At 46.2% G+C, this 20,105-nt stretch overlaps 2 protein-coding genes across 3 annotated transcripts in view; both read right to left on the minus strand.

Moving 5' to 3' along the window:
* Positions 1-20,105, minus strand: part of LOC119458699 (uncharacterized) — a 604,514-nt gene that overhangs the window by 126,185 nt on the left and 458,224 nt on the right. The gene's annotated exons all lie outside the window — the stretch shown is intronic.
* The window catches only part of LOC119459342 (1-phosphatidylinositol 4,5-bisphosphate phosphodiesterase classes I and II-like), a 343,616-nt gene that overhangs the window by 46,164 nt on the left and 277,347 nt on the right, over positions 1-20,105 (minus strand). Inside the window, exons 19-20 of the mRNA XM_049671676.1 lie at positions 17,753-17,816; positions 5,864-5,962 (exon numbers count right to left, since the gene is read on the minus strand). Coding sequence (XP_049527633.1) covers positions 5,864-5,962; positions 17,753-17,816 — 163 coding nt within the window. The remainder of the gene's footprint in view (positions 1-5,863; positions 5,963-17,752; positions 17,817-20,105) is intronic.

A 20,105-nucleotide genomic window follows, 5' to 3' on the forward strand; every position in this document is an offset into this window, starting at 1 on the left:
AAGAGTTACGTTTGGGACAGCTCCGAGTACTTTCTTACTTGCAGCAACTGTACGAAACCACATAAGCAAGTTGGAAGATAGCTTTCCGGAAACGATTAAGCAGTTGAAGAACAACATTTACGACGACGACGTGATACTGGGAGCCAACTCATCAGAAAAAGCCGAAAAACTTTATAAAGAGTCAAAAGATATTTTTCAAGAGGCGTCAATGACACTCAGAAAGTTCAAAACTAATGAGCCTGGATTACAGCGAACCATAGACATGCAAGAGGAAAACACAGGCATGGAAACCTCAACCCAGATAAAGGTACTTGGCATCAGATGGAATTACGAGGAAGATAGATTGTACCTCCCATCTTTTGACACAAAGGACATCGATACGAGCGGTCCAATTACTAAGAGGCAAATGCTACAGCTAACAGCAAGAATATACGATCCTCTAGGCGTCTTCACTCCATTCACAGTGACAGCTAAGCGACGAATACAAAACATGTGGAGGAAGGGGACATCGTGGGACGACGCACTACCAGAAGATGAAACGGCGTCGTGGAGGAACTGGATTCAAGAGCTACGATTAATACATGACTTCAGCATACCTAGATGGTTTGATATTAACCAAGGCAGCCAGCCTCTTCACACGGATCTTCATTTGTTTTCTGATGCAAGCCCGTACGCTTACGGAACAGCAGCCTACTTGATAAATACCTACGAAAACCAAAAACAGTCTGAGCTACTCATAGCAAAAGGACGAATAGCTCCAATGAAAGAAATGTCTTTGCCAAGACTCGAGCTAATGGCTGCGACGTTATCTGCACACCTCTCTGAATATATCAGAAGAGGATTTGTAAGAAAACTCAACGAAACGAGATATTGGACAGACTCGACCATTGTTCTCAGTTGGTTACGCGGAAAGAAAAAACGAGACAATTTTGTCGAAAACAGAGTGAAGGAGATAAAGGAAAAAACGAAACTGTCAGAGTGGAATTACGTTGCAAGTGAAGAAAACCCAGCTGATTTGATGACTAGAGGTGTAAGCGCAGAGCGTCTGATAAACTCAGAGCTATGGTGGCATGGTCCAAAATGGTCAGTTCTGAAAAAGAAAATACAGAACAAACAGATGCAGAAGACGACACTGAGCATGGTGAAAGTTATGCGATTAACACATGCACCTCAAATACGGCAGTGATTGACGCGGGGAAGTATGGCACATACATACGCTTACTCAGAGTCACAGCTTGGGTTCTCAGGTATATCCGGAATATACGAAAAAAGAGACTGATCATCGGAGATCTGAGTTTTGAGGAACTGAAGAATGCTGAGACGACAATAATCAAGCTAGAACAACAACATATACGAGAAAACATAGTACAGAGCAAGAGCATTCCTACGAAGACAACAAGGATGTTTCTTCATGGTACGGAAGTCTTTGAGGACGATCAAGGTCTGATAAGACACAAAGGTCGGCTACTTCAAAGTGGATTATCATACAACGAAAGACATCCTATTGTGCTGCCAAAGTGGACGGCTGGTACAAAGCTGCTGGTACGCCATATCCATCAACTCACGCTGCACAGACGAATAAGCGTCACATTATCACAGCTTCGAACTAAGTACTGGATAATACAAGGAAGACAGCTCGTGAAGAAGATAATTCATGGATGTCTAAAGTGCCAACGATTTGACGCTAGACCACTACACCAAGAAACAGCACCACTTCCTGCTGACAGAGTCAACGAGCGACAACCATTTGAAGTGATCGGAGTGGATTTCGCGGGTCCGTTACTTGTAAAGGACGCGATGAAAGGTACTACAACACAGTATGTTGCAATATTTGTATGTGCTACCACACGAGCTTTACATCTCGAAGTTGTGGACAACACGACAACAGAAGCATTCTTGCATGCATTCCGAAGATTTACTGCGAGACGAGGGCTATGTTGCATCATTTATAGTGACAACGCAAGGACGTTCAAGAAGGCCAACAGAGACATCAATCGTATGATAAAGGAACTACAGAAAGAAGTTTCCAAAAGAGCAAGCCAAGGGGATCAAATCAAATGGAAGTACATCGCAGAACAAGCGCCTTGGTGGGGAGGCTTTTATGAAAGAATGGTACGAAGCATGAAATCAACAATGAGGAAAGTTATTGGGAAAAGACTGTTATCAAGAGAAGAGATGCAAACACTAACAACTGAAGTTGAAGCTGCCCTTAATAACAGACCGTTGACCTATGTATACAGCGAACCAGATGAACCTCTACCTATTGTGCCGGCTGATATAATAGGTGGAAAGCATAGGATCAAAGACAGTACAGAAAGTGAAAAAAAGATCAGCATAGAAGAAATGTGGAGAAATAAGCAAAAAATTACGAAAGATTGGTGGAAGAGATGGAACAAGGAATATCTGAAAGAACTGAGAGAGCAGTGTAACGCAAGAAAGCAAGAAATGACAGTGAACCAAGGAGATATCGTTTTGATCGGTGCACGTGCTCCTAGATCCTTCTGGAACCTGGCTAAGGTCATTGAAGTATATTCTGGAGTCGACGGGAAACCGCGCTCCTGTCTCTTAAAATCCAAAGGAAAACTCGTTCGGAGACCTGTTCAACACCTATACACACTCGAAGGTTGCTTCCACTGATGAGAAGGAAACTTTTCGCGGCCGGAAGCTATTGAAACTCATGAGAGTGGACAAGACGAGAAAGAAGAAGACGGCGGGCTCCAAAGGCGCGCGCGCTAAGAAAAGCAATAAAGAAAAGAAAAAGAAGAATCTTGATTTCGTTCGCATCGAACGCAGCTGTCTCGTCTCGTTTCTGCGACAGCTCCGGCACAGCCATAGAGTAAAAGCTTAGGAGAGACCCCTCAATGTCGCGCGTGAGGAAAAAAAAAAAAAGAAAGAAAAAAAAATGCTGCGGAAATTTCACCCTCTCTCAAATGGCAAGGTCGCCGATTCTGCGTTGCGCCGGAAGATGCGTGTACGTGCCGACGTCTCAGCCACGCTACCATAGCCACGCATAGAAAATGGCAGTGAACCCTTCTTTCTCCTTTATGCTTCCTCTACTTTATGCTTCCTCTGTGCCGTAGCCGCAGAGGGACGCAGCGGCGCTGTCCCAGGCCGGCCAACGAAACTGCCCCCAGGCCGGCAAACGCCCGCTTCCCGATAACGGCAGAAAACGAAACTTCGGGGAGCTGGCGCAGGGCATCTGTAGCGGCGGCGCCCGCACGGTGGCAGGCGTGCACGGTGACAGTCGAAAGTGAGGGAGCTACGAGGGAGGGCGAGGGGAGCCACCGATGCGGCGGAGTTGCCGAGGCGAAATCCGCTTCCCTGCCGCCCTCACATTCCACGGTCTCCACATGCCCCCTTCGCCGTGCAGTGCCGGCGCCACCCGCTCCCTGAAGTTTCGTTTACTGCTGTTATCGTGAAGCGAGCGTTGGCTGGCGTTGGCAGTTTCGTGGCCCTCGCTCGCTATGCGCGCTATGATATTTCACGACTCGCACTCAAGATTCTGGTTTAAGCCTCACTGGCTGTTCATTTGCACCACGTGCCCTTCTCCTCCACTTAGTCTCTCTTTTCCCCTTCGGCGCCCGTTTGAGGGGAGCGTTCACCGTCTCCGCTGACTTCTGTACTCCCAGGCAGCCGCACTGTAACCGGTATTTTGTTTCCCGAAACTGCACTATAAGCGATACGTGTATACATGGAGTGCTATGGGAAAATTAACGGGAGTCTGAAAAGACCGCACTATATCCGGTCCTGCACTATAAGCGGTTACGTTATAAGTGGTCTATACTGTACTACACAATTCGTATAGCGCATACAATCACATTACACAAGGTTCGTTGGCAACAGACACTGGACAGAAACATCGATAACGTTTGAGAAACTTCCGATACATGCAGGCCCGTCCTGCGCTGAGTGTTAACACTTGTTAGACGGTGAAAAGCAGTCACCCGAGAAAGATAAACAAGTACACGTGTCAATATAACGATCTATCGGTTATAGCGACCACATTTCAGTGCATTTACGATTTTCCGGCCCTCCATATGGAAACTGCTTCTAGATATACTGAATGTTTTTTAAATCGTCATACTGTTACAATGAATGCTTTGAACCCAGTCACAGTATAAAGAGGGCACACGCGAAGGGCCCAAGCATGGAAGGGCAACCAAACTGGGCGCACGGCAACGCGTGCCCCACTCCAGTCCAACCACGTCGATGATACGGCCTTCGAGATGAACGAGCGACCGCTTCGCATGGATTTCGGAAGCCGCGAAGAACGTCACACGTGGTCACGCGTTTTCAAGGCACCCCTCCAGGGTGGAGGCGAGCCGCATACAGCATAAACAGCATGGCATGGGGTGTGCGCCGGTGTGATATCGAATGCTACGATGGCATCACTCTCGTTTTCACGCAATTGTCCGTGCGACACCATGTGCATTAGGCCTGTTTCAACGATTTGGAACAACCATTGTGGGGTAGCACACGCTGCCACCTTCTCCCGCGGGCGCTCGCCCGTCGCTGGCGCACGGAGCGCCCGCGACAGCAGCCGGGTGGACATCTCGTGCGCGCACACTGCGCGCTGCGGGAGCCGGGCGAACACGGAAGAAATGCACTTTGCCCTCTCCCGGTTCTCGCTCGCCTCTCGCGATGCGCGTGCCGCGCGGGAAGAGGGAAAGTATCCGGCGGGCGAGGAGGACACTCCCCTCGCGGAAAGGCAAAAAGGCATAAAAGAGCGCGACCGAGAGACCCCCGGGCTCTCTGACCTCGCTTGACCTACTGCCCGGACGGAATTTACCTGCTGAAAGCCGTGAGTGACCTCGTTCGCGTGACTACCACACGCGACGAGGCAAGCCTATTTTATTAGTTGTTATACAGAGTGGACTTCCCTCTACAAGTGTGTTTTATTGCTGACAGCAATAAACGTTGTTGAGTTGACTCGCTGGTTGCCTTATTCGCCCGAACCCTGTGTAGCTGCGATTACACGCGCTACGGGTTGGGGAAGACCCCACACCATCTATGTCTTTCCACCATGGAAACAATGATCGCTAAAGCGTTCCTGTCGAGGTGCCCGAGTTGGCGAGAACGCTGCACCACGAACTGCCGCCATGCAATGTTGCAAAGGGTCGGCGGTTAGTACGCTGTTATCAGGCGACCACAGTTCGGCCGTGCTTCGTTTACGCATTGCCGATTAGTGATAATAGTTCCCGGTGATGTTTTAACTTTCAAATGTCGCATTCTTTTGCCCGAGGTGACATAGATAACAATGTAATTTTAAGTACGAGACCTTCTCAAAATGGCAGCATGCCGCAGTAGTTTCCAAAGTTTATGCTTCCAGCCAACTAGAACGCTTCGCTTTTGTGTGCACAATAGTCATGTCCCGCTGGTAGTAAAATATATCACAAGATCTCGAATAAAAAATGGCAGCTGCGCTTGCAGTTTCGAAATGACAAGTGATCGAAACCAGGCGTTGTTTTGAAAGAGGTACACGACGCCGAATTTCCTTCTTTACGAATATGTTTCTAATGGAAGTTTGCAGCTAGGTGCGGGAACGCACCAGGAGCAATAATGACACGGAAAATCCGGTTTTCGGACCAATGTGCTGCCGAATTGTAACTTTTGACACCAGCTTCAGTGCGGTTAATTTTTGACTGTTTTTAAGAGTGAGTCCAAACGTGGAACTATCAAAATTGTTATAAATGGGTTCCACTGTATCTGCACCTACTAATTCTTTTATGTGTATTCGAGATATCCTTTCCACCTTAACGTGCCTCCAGATTTGTTCGTAGTCAGTGTGTGACATCATTTACTCATTTGTTTCTGGACAATATGATTGATAGCCCAGCACGTAGTGGCTACAACATGACCTCACCGATTCCATGTACTTCTGCTGAATGTCCATTTCGGCTCGGTACTGCTCCTTGGTGATGTTCATCATGGCTAGGTTGTGGCTCTGCTGCAGTTCCTCTTTCTGCAATGCACAACACTTGACGTCAGCACACCGCAACACTCTTCATCAACACAGGTATATTCTACTGCTATTAAATACTGAATGCTGTGCAAATATGATGTACATGTTTCTTCTGGCACGTTCACTGTCAACTTATGCACATGGGTGGCCATTTCATGGTTAATAAATTCGCATTGCAGTTTAATACCCTCTGTGACATGGAGAAAGGAAACAAATCAAGGACTACAGTAAAAGTTCGTTATTTGGAATTTCACAGGGACACTTAATGAGTTCGAATTAAACTGAATTCAAACTAATGAAAGTTATTGAAAAACAGCCAGATTTAAGACCGGGTTGCCAGAAAGCACTTGGACTCGCAGTACTTATTGACCAAAATAATCTGTGATCACTTTTTGCTTCTTTTATGAAAGCGATGGTCATCAGTTTGTCTTCCAAAGCACAAAAGTGACGCAGAGCTTCATCGTCACCCTCCCTGAAGTTGAAAAATAGGCGCACGACACCGAGCGCCTCCATTACAGTAGCCGATGGATTCTTCGGACTTGATGAATATCCCGGATTTTATATATGCACCGTCAGGGTTCCTATAGAGCTATGCATTTTCGATACCAATTTCTCAGACGAATTCGGGCCCCAAAGTTCGATTTTCCGGACTAAATCGGTCATTCCAAGCCACACTACCTGACTGCGGGAGCCGCCATGTTGGATTTTCTGCTGGCTTGGCTTCCAGTGGCCCGCTCTATGGCTTCCAAGATTGGGAGCGCGTGCCATACTCTCGTCTCGAAGGCCATGCCTGCTCTGCTCTTCCTTGGCTGACACTCCAGGGGACAGCACGTTTTCTGTTTTCTTTCTTTTTTGGTGAGCACTCATAACCACTCATTGCGAGTCATAGAGTTTCTCACCATATTACTATATCTTGCAGGTTCCTTTTATTTTCTTTTACCACCGCATGGCAGTGCACAGTTCGAATTAATGATGGAGGAGCCGATGTGCATGTGAAATAACACGTAGGCTTCTATGGTTTACCCATAGACGCCTACGCTGCGTGGCCGGACCGCAACAGTCAGTTCAAATTAACCGAAAGTTCGAATTAATGAGGTGCGAATTAAAGAGCTTTTACTGTATCATGTCACTTTTTGGCAAGCCAACTCTCATCGAAGCCATTCCCTTCGTGTTCTTTCTCCGAAATCATGTGACCTCTGAGACTGAGCGTAATGGCTGAGAATGTTTGGCTTCCGGTAGTTCTTAAATCGATGCTCACTGGTTCAGCTAATTTGCCTGCAGAGCGAAAGCAATAAAACCTAACACGTGCTCTCACGTCACGATCATGTGCTGGGCTTTCAACTGTATTGCAGAATGCTCCCTCTCCCGCTTCTTTCTTTTATCCATACCCTGTGGTGCATCAATTGTGTTTTTACTATTTAGAATAAACGTGCAGGGTAACTTTGTGAAAATGCAAAACAAGAAATGTACACTTCGAAGGAATTATTTAATGATGCCAGCTCTCCCACCGTGATGACAAAACAAGAGGTGCGCAGTGATTCGCCTAAGCAATGATAGGTGGAGCTACTGGCCCACTGCAGCTAGAGTTACTGTATATGCTCCCTACGGGAGCAGAGTTGCGCGTAGGTCCGCCATCTTGCCTGGCAAGCAACCAAACCTATGTGGTGAAGCCGAACTCCGTTTTTGCAGGCGACATGCCTACCGTGTCGTCGGTCGACCATGGGCGCTTTTCCATCGCGTGTGGACCGCTTTTCCGTCTAATCGCAAACAAAGCGCATGGAAACAGCTCACTAGATAAAATAGTCGAGAAGAAAAAAGGCACTGCTGATTTTTAACGCGCGGCGTGAGATGGAGCGCGAATAATATTAGTTGTTTTTTGGACTTGTGCGTTTACCTATGCACCTTCTCGGAACTTTCCGCTTTCCGAGCGATTGGTGCAGTTGGGAGCAGAGCACCCGGTCAATTAGAGAGGTTTAGCTTGTCCGGTTATCGGGTAAACGCAGGCGGACCGAGCGTTGGGGCCTGTTGGCGGAACCGTAAACGTGAGCGGCCTGTATGGTGCTGCGATCTGGCGGCGCAGAGCGCAAACAGACAAAAACAGCTAATACGGCAGTAACCAAGTGTATTTTACTTCGCTGCTGGCGTAAGTTTTCGGCAGCAACACGATTACGCCACTGCCGAAAATTTACACCAGCAGCGAAGTAGAAATCACTTGGTTACTGTAATATTAGCTGTTTTTGTCTGATTACGGTGGAATTTCGATAGAACTACGATTGAACACCTGTGAGATCTGCTGCGCACGTTGTGTTGTTCCGCAGCTCACACGCACGTAACAGCGAACGCCAAGATCGAGCAGATTCGCTTTGAACTTGGCTAGCGTTAACTTGCGTCAATCCAGTTCGCTGCAGCGGCGGCGTCGGGAAATACAAGAAACTGGCCGGAGCATCAGCTTCTCCTCAGTGCACGGCTGCTTGGAACCCACGTGATGGCGTTCGGCCAATGGAGGCACGATCGGCTTCATAAATCAGACGCGCAACTCTGCTACCTTTGGTAGCATATACAGTAACTCTAACTGCAGCAGAACTGACACTTTTTTCTGGCGTCACTGCACAGATTTATTGCAGCTGAAGCAGGAAATGCACCAGGATGTGGTATTAGATTGAATTCACCAAGAAATCCACCTCTGTACAATATGCGAGAGGGAACAAATTGGTTGGTTCAGCTGGAAGAGTTGTGTACGCCTGATGCTCTCATTTATAAAACATCTAGTACATGTACAGGGACAGAGACATCCTGCATAGGCCAAGTGCTCATGTAGAGTAAAACCTCGATAATATGTAGTTCGCAGAAACGGGGATCAGTTACGCACTAAGTGATGTACTAATTAACCGACAATGGCAGATGAGCGGCTTTAGACTTACCGGCCAAGAAAACCTGTTAAACACACACGCAGAGAAGTTTTATTTGCGAGCAGGCGGAAGAAATCTGTGATTCTAACTTTCCGCCGTGATGGCCTTGCAGCAACGACAGCATCCTCAAACTTAGCAAGGTCGCAAGCCAGTTTCTCCATCAGTCCCCACTTCTCTGCGAAAACCCTCATGACGGTCAATGCACTAGCCGCGTCGGATACTAACGGGCCATCATTCATGTCGTCAACCATGAAGACGACGTAGAAGGGCTAGAAGATATGAGAGCAGAAAACACGTCACGGCTACCATGTTTTGATGTTACTATCGGTGATGACGGCAGTCCGGGAAAAGTCCGTGCGCCGCAATTTCGTCTGCGCACACTACATTTCACCGATTCGACACATGTACACATCGAAAAATGAAGGAAATACTACACACTAACCTTTTGGCACGCGTTAAGCAACTACGACTTCAGCAGTCAGCCAATATTTAGGTTCAATGGCGACAGGGCGGGGGATTCATCGCGACTATATTTAAACCGACTATATTTAAACTATATTTACTCATTAAGCAGGTAAGTATAATAGCGAGGTTTCACTGTACGAGGCTGGGCAGTCTCAGCAAGAAAGTTCATGCCTTACTGTTCATTACTTAGGGTGTGTTCTAATTCTGGAAAAACATCGTAGACAGTCTACATTGACAGCTAAAAAGGCAGCTTCAAGCTCAAGCAATGGCACGTATCTGGAACCATCTGGAAGACGTCTCTGCGAGACATGCCACTTCGCATCTACAAGAAAAAGCAAGAAAAGCCCATGCTATTGCTGTATTTAGAGGCCAACACCAACCAAATTTCATTTTGGCTATATTTGATATAAATTAGTACAATTAAACCTTGATATAATGAAGTCAGTAAAATGCACAATTTGCTTCATTAGATCGAAATTTCATAATCTTGAAATTCGATCTTTCATGCAAATAAGTACAGCTGCCGATGATTTTTCTTGCATGAAAGGGTACGCAAAATTTTCCAAATTATTGGGTGATTGGTAAAGGCAAATTTGAATCAGAAAAAAATTCATGTTGTTGTATTTGAGAAATGGTAACAAAAGATATGGTTTCATGCCATGTAGACGAAATCTTCACATCGGTGGTACGAAGTGCTTTCGCATTATCATGAAAAGCACCGGCAGCAGGGAGTAAACAATTTGTCTGCCTCTTGCTTCAACACATCTCCAAACCTTGAGAAGATTACCTTAAAAACATGGCGTGCGTACGCGCTCAGCCACACTTGCAGTCATGTGCAGACACGGAAGAACAGGAGATGCGTGCCAACTCCACGCTTGATCACGTTACTGCGAGCTCGATCCCCTCTTCCTTTCATCTTGCTCTGATCAAGCCACCATCCTTCTCGGCTTACTCTCGCACACTTTCACAAGCATCTGGGTCCGCGGAAGTTTCCATTTATTGTCTTGGTATTCTTTTGCAGTAGCAGTGAAATTTCATTATACTGAAATCGTGTATAAACACACTTCATTATACTGATGTTCAAAATACATGGTGTTCCATGGACAAGATGTTATAAAAAGTTAAATACTTTATCGTATCGAGAATTTTGCTACATTGAAGTCCATTATATCGAGGTTTACCTGAAAATATTTTGTCAATGCATTACTAGGGGTGCTGGATTTATTTATTTTATTTATACTGTAATTCCTATTGGGAATTTTAGCAGGGTGAAAATACATTATATAGGTTAGAATAGGTTGCATACAGTGCAGTACAAAGTAAGCACAGATTAAGGCAAGTAAAAAATAACTACCACAAATGAAACACACCACAATGTCGCGCACAAAAAGTAAGAGCATCCATTATGCTAAATGTGACACAAATTATGTTATTGTTGGTTGTAGGACCTCACTGTTTTTTAGACCATTCCGATCATTGACAGTTCGAGGTAAAAAATAATATTTGAAACAATCGAAATTAATAGCTGAAAGGTGTGATTATAACTGATTATGTAATGAATTAACTTGCATTTGCTCTCTCTTAAAATTATTTTTTTCCCTTAATTAGGTTGTGAACGTAACCCCTCTCTATTGTTGTTTCTCCCTATGTAACACCCACAAGGGCTTTTAGGGTATTGACCCTTTTCGTGATAGTCCCGTGGGCGCTGCCATGTTTGATCATGTGGGGATGCGTCCATTGCTTGCCTCGGCTGCCTCAGCTGCTTCTACATTTACAATGCAAGCGTGCGACATCGGTGTGGCGCAGCAAACATCCGTTTCAACGTATATCATAGACGGTGGCTTTGTGCATGACACAAAGCTTCGACCACAGCTTTAGAGGACATGTAAGTGCTTTCCCAGTGCATTACGCCTTGTCCAAACGGCGCGAGCAGCGTATACGGTGCTTGTACTAAGAGCGGGGCTAGAAATATATTCAAAGCTGTCCGAACTTTCCGCTTATGAATTAAATTGGCGTCAGTGTGCTCCTCATTCTTTATTTGGCAAACATTTTGAAGCAGCGGTTTGTCATGTTTCTGACTCAGTAAAGTTCCTAGGATCCTCGGTGCAGCTACCATCTGATTGTTTATTTTCAGTCTAATCGCTCACGGGTGTGCTCTGCGGCGACAGATTTGTTCTTGCTGCGCACAAAGCTTGGAATGTAAATGTTCCGTACTTTGCGGTAGCTCGCAGCAAAGACGTTTTAGCGCTAGTCCCTCGCTTACTCTGTAGACCGCCACAAAACGTTCAGCTTCCAACATTCGTGTCTTGTCGGTGTAGTCGCCGTCACTCATGCTTCGGCACATTGATTCAAGTGTGCGCCCATTCACTTATTATTGATATGTTGGCAATAGGGTGGGCGTAGGTTTGCGTGCGAGTATAGGTGGATGTGTGTAGATAACGTGCGAGAAGCTTACTATGCCAGTAAATGGCGCAACTTGCTTTTGTAACGGTAGCGGTACGAGGTAGGTACAAGTGGCGCTACTTCCTTTTGTAGCGGTACAAGGTAGATTTTGGAAAAAGAAAAAGGTTAATGACAGGTATACAGTGAAACCTCGATGATACGATCACGGCTAATACGAGTTTCCGGATGATACGAATTTTTCTGTGGTCCCGGCCGAGCCCCTTTACTTTGCAACGTGCTAGAAAACGGTTGTTACGAATCGATTTTCGACCCGCGTCAGTTGATACGAATAAATGCCGCCCCACCGACGGCCGCGAAAGAGAACAGTGCGCAGTCACGCGCTTTCTCCCTTTCTCTTTTGGTGCGGAGGCGCGGACGCGACGCCAGACAGCGCGGAGGCCGCGAATGGGCGCGAAGAATTCGAAGCGGTGGCGCTTTTGTTGCTTTTGTGCTTTTCCTCCTTTTCCGCGTGCCATCAGGCGGAGTGGCTGCCGTGCTTCGGGCCGCGTTCTTTTTTGCGCCATTTTGCCTAGTCGCAGCGAGCTATGTCTACCGAGATACGATTTCAGCTGATTCGCACGCCGAGGCGCGGGAGCCTCCATTGGCGCGTCTTCCGTCGGTTGCGTTATCGGTGCCGATAGCACAGGGCGATTGTGGGTTTCGCTGCTGGAGTCACACGGTGCAAGATAGCGCGGCACGTAATCCTTGATGCAAGGTTGCGCTCGTTCAGTCGGGTGCTCCTCCGCTTCTCCCGCTAATCACCGTATTTTTCTTGCCGTAGGAGCGCTTCCGTATTCTGAAGGCGTGCTTCGTCCAAAGTTTATTCGCCAACGAGCGACGATCCATCACTAACCTGGGAGTTCTCAGTAATCCGAATTCTGTGTGTCAAGTGAAGACGCCGGCGTGGTTTACGAAGCAGACAACTGCGGTTGCCATCTTGCCCCTGCCACAGCAGCAACCAATGGAGAGACGCCTTTCAGCACGGCAGCCAATCGGAGGCCCGCTTTTATCAGAGGGCTCGTGTGACTACCTATTGCAGACCCGCGCTTCTTTGGTGTTTGTGCGTTTGTTACAAGTTGGCGACGACGGACGAATTGAGAAGCGGAACGGCGAAACTTTGAGCTTTCGAACGATACCAAGATGGCGGCGCTCGGTGGCAGGAAATACCGAGATATGGCTCCGTGAACTGCGGTGATTTTGCGCGATTTAAAGCTGTTTTCTCGCCCTGAGCACTGACGAATTAAACTTTTTCAGGCACTTTCAGTGCGTTTTCAGCCAAACCATTTTGATGCAACGTAGATTAGGCGTTGCAGATATCCAAACGCGTGGTTTTCAAAAATAGATTTTTCTCGCGATTTTCGCGATCTTATCCCCGCGTCCCCCCTTAATTTAGCTAGTTTTAATTGTGTTTCGATGATACGAATTTCGGCTAATACGAATATTTTTCGTGACCCCGTGAGATTCGCATCATCGAGATTCCACTGTACAAAAATGCTAGATAAAGAGCATGTATAGTATACCTGATTAAATCGAGCAGGCTAGGTGACTATTTGTCACTGCCCCGTTTCAAAGGGGATGCCATTAAATCATCATCATCATCATGAGCGGTACTCCCTCTTAAGTGCCGATGTTTCGGAGTTAGAGTCCTTTCTTTGGAGGTTAGCTATACAGCGCTGGCGGATGAATGATCTTGTTTGATCCTCGAGGAAAGCCGTGCATCGCGAAGGGCGGCAACACAGGCAGTCCTTATGTAGCAGCGGCGACACAGGTTGATTGCATTCCTTAATAAGTGAACTACCGCACACGTCCTCCCTTTATTGTCACACATTTTGCATAACGAATTGGGCACAGTGCATTAGCGAACACCCAGTTTGCATTTCCGACAGCTAATCGCACAGTAGCAGAACAGAAGCAGAAATGCTGTCAAATTTGTGCGCATTCGCTGAGGCAACGTATGGCGTACCGCCAACAGCGCCATCTCGTTCCTCTAGAGCAAACTGCTCCGCGAAAAGGGTCAATATGAGTAAACAAGAGAATAAAATAAATAAATGAAATAGAATGAATAAATAAGTGTTATGTCTGCAGTAGCTGTAATAAAAGGCGTTCGGAACATGGAACGGAGTTTATTTCAGAGCGACTTGTGCACAGCACAGTCCGAAGTCATCTGCCGATGTTTTGTGAGCTGCCTGCTCTCTGTGTCTGTCCGGAGCCGCCGATGGGGAGAGAGTGAGGGGTGAATAAATATGTGCATCGTTGGCGGCTAGTGCGAGTGGAACGAACTTGTAGACATAGCAATAAGTGAACACATAAATTAATAATTGCTTTATACCCCATGTCCCAATTTCAGAACTGAAACCGGAGAGGGGTAAAGGCATTTATATTTTGTGGGAACACTGAGGCTAACACCATTCAGTAAACCCTTGTTAACTTGAACTCTGATATTGCGAAATATTGGTTAAATGAAAATTTTCTCATGGTTCAGTGTCAACTGCATGTATTTTTCACCTCTTATTTCGAAATGCTTTTGCTCTGCCCTCCGGATACCTAGAAATCTCGACTGTGAAAGTGGCGGAAACAAGTCATTACCCAAAGGTTTCCACACCTTGTGCACAGCTCCGATATTGCCAAAAAGTGACATGGCCACACATTTGTAGCAAATCCCGGTTCATTTTACGCCACTCTTATCACCCACCGTTCATGGCTGGCTGCAATCTCATTGATAATGTGGTCGGAGTGTCACTCTTACCCCTGATGAAGCGCGATGAGCTTGAGAAGGTACATGTGACTTTTGCAACATGCATGCTCATGTGGGCGGGGAGCATTGTCGGCTTGATTATTTCGCTGCGCTCTGCGTTTGTACATTTGCGGATTTGCAAGCTACGCAATTCGTATACAGATACCATGTGCTACGTGATGCCGCACAATTTGCGCGCTATGCCAGCTGCGCCGAATGTTTGGTACGTTTTGGGCATTTTCTGAAAGTGCCCCTTACCAGGTCTGGCCATTTTGAGCTGACAAGCACAGTGCATACAATGCACGCTAACGATAGTGTCTGCTAAGTATTACATCACTATGCGCCTCGAAAAGAGCTAAAATTTCAAACCAAACGCTGTTTGCTCTTGTACTCGTGGGCACCGCGCTCCCAGCCGGAAAGCTGACGTATATGCGCAAGTGCACCTACGTACATGTATGTGCTATTACGTCACTCTCAGTGACACGTGAGTTTGAGAATTACTCAAGGCAACAGCAGTTAGTTGTTTGATCTGTTGCTTCAACAGACGAATCAAAACTTAGTGAAATAATAAAACCTACAAACCGAATTTCTGCGTGTCTTTGTTTTACTTCGTACCATAACAAGAGAGATGCACTTCCATTTCATCTGCTTGTTCCCATGTCGTGCAGTCGTGAGCACAGACACCGAAACTACGTAATTTTCTACCGTGTTCCAGCGCACGATCAGCGCGTGTTCCAGCGTGCGATCATGATCCGCTTGCATCTGCCTCAGTGTTCGTGTAGCACTGACTTATACCGCTAGTTGGGTGTTCTCGTGCACAGTGTGCAAAATCGCACGCTGCGCGCTGCGAAACATGCAACAGCTTGTGTGCGCCACCGTCAGTGGAAGTGCACCACTCGGCAAAAAAAGCATGAGGAAAAAAGAAAAAAGAAGGCGGGGCCCATGACGTATGCATCATGCAATCCTTCAGCTCTGGTATGGGAGAACACAGGGAAGGAATTTTGCTTGCAGAGGCTAGAGGGGAAAATGGAGGGAGTGTCTATCTTGGCGGTGAAGCTCATCTCCTGAAACCATGCGTTTGCGGCACTGAAATATTTCTATCTCGGCCACCAACGAACCAATTTGAAAAATTCTTGAGGTAGAATGCGCCCAAAAGGGCACGCACCAACTTCCAGCGTATAACCAAAATTTGCTATTTGGCCTGGTGAGGGGCCCTTTAAGTAACACGTTCAAGGCCACCATTTTGTAACAATGCCTTTTCTGATGCCCTTTCTTATCGTGCTTCATCAGTGGCCATGGCGACGCTCCGCCTGCATTTAAATGGGATAAGCCAGCCGAGAATGTTGGATGAAAGAGTGGCATATAATCAAGCGAAAGGCATGGCTACAAAATCGCAGCCGTAGGGCGCTATTCCCGGCCGATTACTTTTTGGGATACGAGCACTTTTGCGATATTTCGTACGGCTAGGCACTGCATTCGTCAAGTACTCAGTTTATTATTTACAAATTTAGTCATGATGAGGAGCCTTTAATCATCACTTGGAGCATCGTAGATGTCTGAACGAAACCTGCTTAGCATATCGTCTGTGATAGCAAACTTCACGCAACAGCCGTCTCTGGAGGCACACGCTGTGCGAATTCGTACAATGGCACCCAAAGTTTTCAGTGACATCTTGTTTCTGTACTTTGTCTTCACACAAGTGACCTGACTGAAGACACGGTCCACCACTGCATTTGACACTGGGCACGAAAGGCATGCCAGCGAATACAATGCAAGTTCCTTGTAGGGCTTTTCACCCGTGGCATTTTCAAACTTGAAAATCCCTGCCCAGAATGTTGCAGAATCCTCTGGAAGTTTGCCTTCGAAGACGGCCTCCTCAAGATGCATAACAATTCTCCTGTATTGTATTTCAATAACGTCCAGGTTTTCTTCAATCAGATGTTGAAGTGGAAGTTGCAAAACAGAATGTCGTGCAGTTTGAGACAAAACTCGCGAAGGGTGAAGTCCACTCATGCCCTGAAAAATGGCTTGATTGGAGGGAAGACGCTTTTCCTTCACTCACTTCACTTGAACAGCTGGCGCAGTCTAGTGAAGCTCCTCATAACTAGACATGCGTTGCAAATAGAAGCTCTGGGGCGCGATCTTGTACGCGTTCCAAAATGGAACGGAGGCGGTCCGTTCCATCGAGCCGCACACGAATGGTCAATTTGAACCGTGAGCCGCACACGATTGGTCAATTTGAACCGTGACGATCAAATTGACCAATCGTGTGAGGCTCGATCGATGGAACGGACCGCCTCCGTTCCATTTTGGAACGCGTACAAGATCTCACCACTGGACATGTTAGTGCCTATGTGCAACACAACAGTGTTTGCTTGGCTCTGTGCAAGTAGCTCTATTGCCTGTAGACGTCCGATGTGTCAAGTGCCGAGTCGCACAATATCTCGTGAAATTAACTGACCTACCAAAAATACCACTCCTGGTATGTTGAGCTCTTGCGAGAAATTTAGCGGGTACTGGCGCCTATTTTGAAAGACTCTGTGTGGTCTACACTGGGCCAGGGGCTTATATCTTTCCGAATTCGCTTATCTCGAAATTTTCCCACGTTTTGTAACTTTCAGTTAACAGCGTTTTAATGTATTCGTAACATTCGTCCTCAAACTCATCAGAAACTACAGCCGAATGGAAAAAAGGGACATCCTATACAAAGACACATGAAAAGAGTATGAGCATAGACTAACAACTGATTTTATTCAAGCGAAAAGATGAAGTAGGTTAGACCACATGCACCTGTGGTCTAACCTACAAACACAAAGCATCGCCTGCAAACAGGCCACCATACAGCATTGAAGTGTACACATGATATAGTACAACCAATATCTTATGTGGCTGTCTAGGAAAGGTACTTTGAAACCAAACAGCGATATCATTGTGTACCGCACAAAGACAATTTCATCTACTTCCGAAACTTACTGTGCATAAGTGTTTCTAGGATCAGAATCATCTTCACACCTGCAGGTTGCACAGTAAGGAGACAACAAAGTCGCACATTTAACTTTGTTCCTTTTACTACTTGGGACCACGCACTATACAGAATCACTAAAGCCTCATATACTAGTAACGAATCAGGCTGACTAACCATTCAAACGCATGCGGGTCATTGTAATGGTTTCAGTTTATTACTGAAATCCGTGCACGAGACAAGTAAGCGTGCAGAAAAGGAAGACGAACATAACGCACCTTTGCTTTGTGCTCAGCATCCAACGTTTGGATCTGTGATTCATTCTGTTGTTTCAGTGCCGTGCTGAAGTCCAAAGTGGGAGAAAAACAAAAACATTTTCGTGCAATTTTTCCACAGCATAAAAATGGCATTTCTCTACCGCATGTTTGTATCACACAACCTCAAGTTCTCTGTAATGTCACCAGAACCCTTGCTTTTAGGCATCGAAATAAAAACCAGCAGCTGATAACACATTATATCGAATACTACAAAGTTGAAAGTTACTACAGTTGAAAGTTAGCGCTTGTCCGTGTCCCTCACTTCGTCCTGGTTTGAATCTTGCGCAATACATTTGTTTTCCTCGAAGTATGAACCAACTCGCCCAGCAACAAGTTTTATTGAAAGATGCTAAAGTTTATCTTTAAGGTTTGTAGCTATCAGGAAATGTTTGATTGTGTTATGCAGTAAACACTTGTCCCAATATTTCCTATCAGTATTTGTTTGACCTAAGTTCCAAATCGTGAGAACTTGTTATAATGCTACCAGCCTATTATAATAATAATCCCTTAGCAAATGCAATATCATACTGGCACCTTGCTATTAATGTAAATGACAATTTACAAACTTTCTTGAACACAAGAGATACTGTTCTAGGCAATGCCTAGCCCTGGCAGAGGTACCTGAAAGCTAGCATGTTCTTCAAGTAATGGTGTTGGTCACTCATGTGATCACACAGTCTTACTAATCATCGTGTGAATGTTGCTTACTAATGCCACTAATCATGCTGAAGCTTGCGTTGCCCTTGAGCATAAATTTAAACAAAGATGACGCGGTGAAAAACCACAAAGCAGAAACTTCTTAGGTCCGATATTCAAATCGCAGTAATCACCCAGACATGAGGGAACAAGATCTGAAGTTTGTTTGTTTTACCACATCAGTACGTACCAAAATTGTACATGAGTAACAAGACATGGGTAACAAGGATAGCAAGAAAAAAGCTGTATGGCCGCATGACTGGCTCCAATGTGGTAACAACAGCATCATCCAATGTGCGACATTGATTGCACTGGCCACCACTTAGCACATTGATGCGATTTTTATTCCCTGATATTGTTGTGCCTATTTCTCATGAAAGAAGAGCTTGTCCCCAGTGTTGTCATGGGTCCCTTGCTTCACCTACAGCAGCAGGAGGGCACCATTGAACAAGATAAACGCACGACTGTAGTTAACCTGTCCAATGAGCAGTTTCATTTTGCCATGCTGTAGGTAAGGTGGCAGTTGATGCTTTGCTGCAATGTTCACCAATGGCGCTTGACATTTGGATATTTCGTATTCCACTTTCACATCAGAGTTAGTGTAGTGAGTGGCCAAATTTGGTCATTTTAAAGACAGTTGCATTCAGTGCCACCAACTCTAGGAAAATGTCTTTAGATCTAAGGACTTTAGCCATTCTTTATGGAAATAGGGAAGTTTGTCTAAATCCAAGAAAATTTTGCACTGGGACACTGAAACATTGGAACTTCTGACGTAATGGAGTGCTTTGATTTCAGACACTTGCAAATTATGTTCGCATTAGCATGCGCACTTTTAACTTTTCATCGCACAGAAGGGCAGTGAACGCATCTTGGCAAGTAAACGATAGGGTGTGAATGCCCTGGGCTCTGTAACAAAGCACGGCCACCGCGATTTTGCTGTTTGTAGTTCTTTCTGTGCTGTCGACGTCTGTGCACTGTGAAATAAATATTGATCTGTAACAGGCGAAACAAACCTATGCTGCAACTAGAAACACATCAGCAGGGGCAAATTAGGGCATAAGTGGACACATTTACCAAGCGCTGAGCATGACAATGCGGTCATAGCGCTAAACAGCCGACTACAGTGCAGTCCACATATAACGATACCACATATAACGATATATCGGTTATAACGATGAGTCGAGCTAAGAGTATCAACTTATGCATTAGGGCAATGAGAAAAAAAACCATATATAACGATATGTTATTCACCGCATATCGGATATAACGATTGAAATTTTGCTTCTGGGCGGTGTTTTTCATGCAGAATAATCAGGAAAATTGCGTTCCTACGTTGCCTTCAACCGAGACGGGGCGAAAAGTTTGCCTACGCGAGTTCGTATCTGCCGCCATTACCGCGCAGCGCATCCCGCCCGCGCGCCGATTGCGGAGAGCATCGCAAGTTGGGAAAGCGTGCACAAGATGGTGCCAGCTGCTTCGCCCCCGCGTGTCACCGGCGGTCGCGCGAGGAGAGGGCGGAAAAAAGGCGATAAGCGAAGGCAACGCCTCCTCTGGCGAGGGGCGCCTGCGCTCCCTGCCGCGCGCTCTCTCAACGGAAGCAGCGGCAGGTGCGCCCCTT

The sequence above is a fragment of the Dermacentor silvarum genome, chromosome 7 (genome assembly GCF_013339745.2).
Source record: "Dermacentor silvarum isolate Dsil-2018 chromosome 7, BIME_Dsil_1.4, whole genome shotgun sequence".
Lineage (NCBI taxonomy): Eukaryota > Metazoa > Arthropoda > Arachnida > Ixodida > Ixodidae > Dermacentor > Dermacentor silvarum.